The sequence below is a fragment of the Macrotis lagotis genome, chromosome 2 (assembly GCF_037893015.1).
Source record: "Macrotis lagotis isolate mMagLag1 chromosome 2, bilby.v1.9.chrom.fasta, whole genome shotgun sequence".
NCBI lineage: Eukaryota > Metazoa > Chordata > Mammalia > Peramelemorphia > Peramelidae > Macrotis > Macrotis lagotis.
In genome coordinates, this window is record NC_133659.1 from 247,539,714 (window position 1) to 247,542,403 (window position 2,690).

General features: G+C 34.3%; 1 protein-coding gene across 1 annotated transcript; it reads right to left on the reverse strand.

The window, feature by feature from the left end:
* Nucleotides 1-1,367: 1,367 nt before the first annotated feature.
* Nucleotides 1,368-2,315, reverse strand: LOC141511570 (olfactory receptor 6C2-like). The gene has a single exon (XM_074220707.1). The coding sequence runs from the start codon at nt 2,304-2,306 to the stop codon at nt 1,368-1,370; it is 939 nt and encodes a 312-aa protein (XP_074076808.1). The 5' UTR covers nt 2,307-2,315.
* Between the last annotated feature and the right edge of the window lie 375 nt (nt 2,316-2,690).

The window sequence follows — 2,690 nt, forward strand, 5'->3', positions numbered from 1 at the left end:
AAGAGTCCTTAAAAAGATCCTACAGAATCAAAGTTCAGAATCCAAACAAGGAATATGAGTAACAGATGTAGACATCAAAGTGCAGGGACTTAAAATGGTGACAAAATGATTCAAAGAAATTATCTCTCAAAAACCTTTGATCTCTGAGAGTAAATATTCTATGATCATTTCAATTATATACTCACTTTCTGGAGAAAATTAAGTGAAAATTACTTTGGTTACTAAGTTACCTTTCTATATCCTTGAGTCAAATTCAGAAATCCATCATTTTCTCTAAGAAAGTTTAAAAGTATAATTAGAAGAAAAATTATTATCCCTATACAGGAACAGTTAAACTTTTATCAGTCTAGAACAATTTGGATTATATGTGGTCAAACATTTAATTAATCCATTCCTAAAAAGCTAGTAGATTTCATAAATTTAGATTACCTTCCTATGGTTGCCTTGATAACACTAGATTAATACAACAGAAGGGCCAGATGTTCCCCACCTCTGCCTTATACCATTGGCTACTGGAAAATTCTAAAAAGAAACATTTGTTTGTTATCATGGAAAGTCTGTACTGACCATTATATTTCCACAAGACATATTGTTTGACCTTCCCTGTTCTTATATAATTAAGAAGGGTCTTTTCTTCCTCCTAAGAACCAGTGAGCCTGCAATTTCTGGCCATCTATGAATAACCTCAAGATATAGATTGGTTCCATAAATCAAACATTCTTCTATGACAAAGTGAAGTGGTTACTTGCCTTACATGTGCAATAGCCTGATTTTTTTAACATAATAAATCATGTCCTGTAATCAATCAGATTATTACCTCTCACCTAACCAGTTCTGTTCTTTAGTCTATGCTTGTAAAAAGGATTTGTACCTCCTCCTCTGGATTATTAGGATAATTGAGGTATATATTTACATACTCTGTTAATAAATTTTTGCCCTGCTAATAAAATGGTAAAGCTATGCATTCTGCCCCTTATTTCACCTTTATTAAATCCTAAAGACTTTCTCTTTATATCTATACAAATATATATGCATATATATCTATACATACATACACATATATACAAATATAAATATTGTGCATTGTGCCATTGTCAAGGACTAATCATAGAATGAACTTGAGTTTACACTTAGGAGCAAATATCATGGATTGGAGCAGGTGGATCATGTGTCAGAGAGAAGGATAGAAATTAACTAAAGGAATTGGGGGGAGGAATAGAAGATAATTGATCATTCTTGGTTTCCCAGAATATGCAAAGGAACTGTGAAAAGGTTGAACTTACTAGACTTTAACTAAAGGATGATTAGCAAGAGAAAGGAAACAGGTTACTTAATCCTTCCTGGATAATTAGTTCACTTTTGGTCTGCTACTGCTTTGATAGAAATGCAATCCTTTTGATTGTGTCTTTAAAGGCTTGTATGACTTGCTTGTTCCTCAGAGTATAAATAAAGGGGTTCATTACAGGGGCAACTGAAGTGATGAGCACTGATACCACTTTATTCAAAGCCACCCCTTCCTTTGCAGAAGGTTTAATGTATATAAAGATGCAGCTACCATAAGAGATGGAGACAACAATCATGTGGGAGGAACAAGTAGAAAAAGCCTTTTTTCTTTGCTGGACAGTGGGGAATCTTAGAATAGTCCTGATGATATATCCATAGGAAAGAACTACCAGTACTAAAGTAATGATAAGAGTCAACACAGCGAAAGCTAAAATCATCCTTTCTATGAATTCTGTATCAGAGCATGTGATCTCTAGCATTGGTGATGCATCACAGCCAAAATGATCAATCACATTGGAGTCACAGAATTCCAACTGAAGGCCCAAGCTTAGTGGTGGAAGAATAATCAGCAATCCAGCCACCCAGGAACTTAGAATAAGCTGGTTACAGACTTTGCTATTCATGATAGTTGTATAGTGCAGTGGTTTGCAGATCGCCACATAACGGTCATAAGACATGGCAGCCAGGAGGAAAAATTCTGTTGACCCAAAGAGGATGACAAAAAATATTTGAGTGGCACATCCATTATAAGTAATGGTATTGTCCCCAGTGGACATGCTATATAAAAATTTGGGAATACAGGCAGATGTAAAGGACAATTCTAAGAAGGAAAAATTTCGCAGGAAAAAATACATGGGAGTTTTCAGGTGAGAATCAATCAAAGTGAGGGTGATGATGGTCAAATTTCCAGTTACACTCAGCATATAAGTAAAAAACAGAAAGCTAAAAAGCAAAACCTTCAATTGTGGGTCATCTGTCAGTCCCCGAAGAATGAATAATGTTATACCTGAATGGTTCTGCATTCCTGGTTTTTGACTTGTGGTGGACCTATGTATAAAATTACAGAGATTAGATCTGAAGGAAAAAGATGGCAAAATGAGCTAATAATGGAATTTGATGGAAAAGTTAAGTAACTTAAGTACCCTTTCTTCTTTAACATGATAGAAAATCCTTCAAATGACTAGATCAAATGCTTTCACAAACTATGATCAAGGAGAGTTCTTAACTAAATCTGAAATAGAGGAAATCATAAAAGATAAATTAGATAGTTTTGTTTTACTACGTGTAGTTACTATCAGATTTTTCTATTTTTTTCTAGTGAGAAGAAAGAGAGAAAAAATGCTTAATAAAAAAATCAAGCATCATCCTAGAAGCTCTGCTTCTTAGGAATCTATAGGCAAAGGGGT

Coding starts and splice junctions, on each gene's coding strand:
- LOC141511570 (XM_074220707.1), bottom strand. CDS start 2,306: ATGCAGAACCATTCAGGTATAACATTATTCATTCTTCGGGGACTGACA.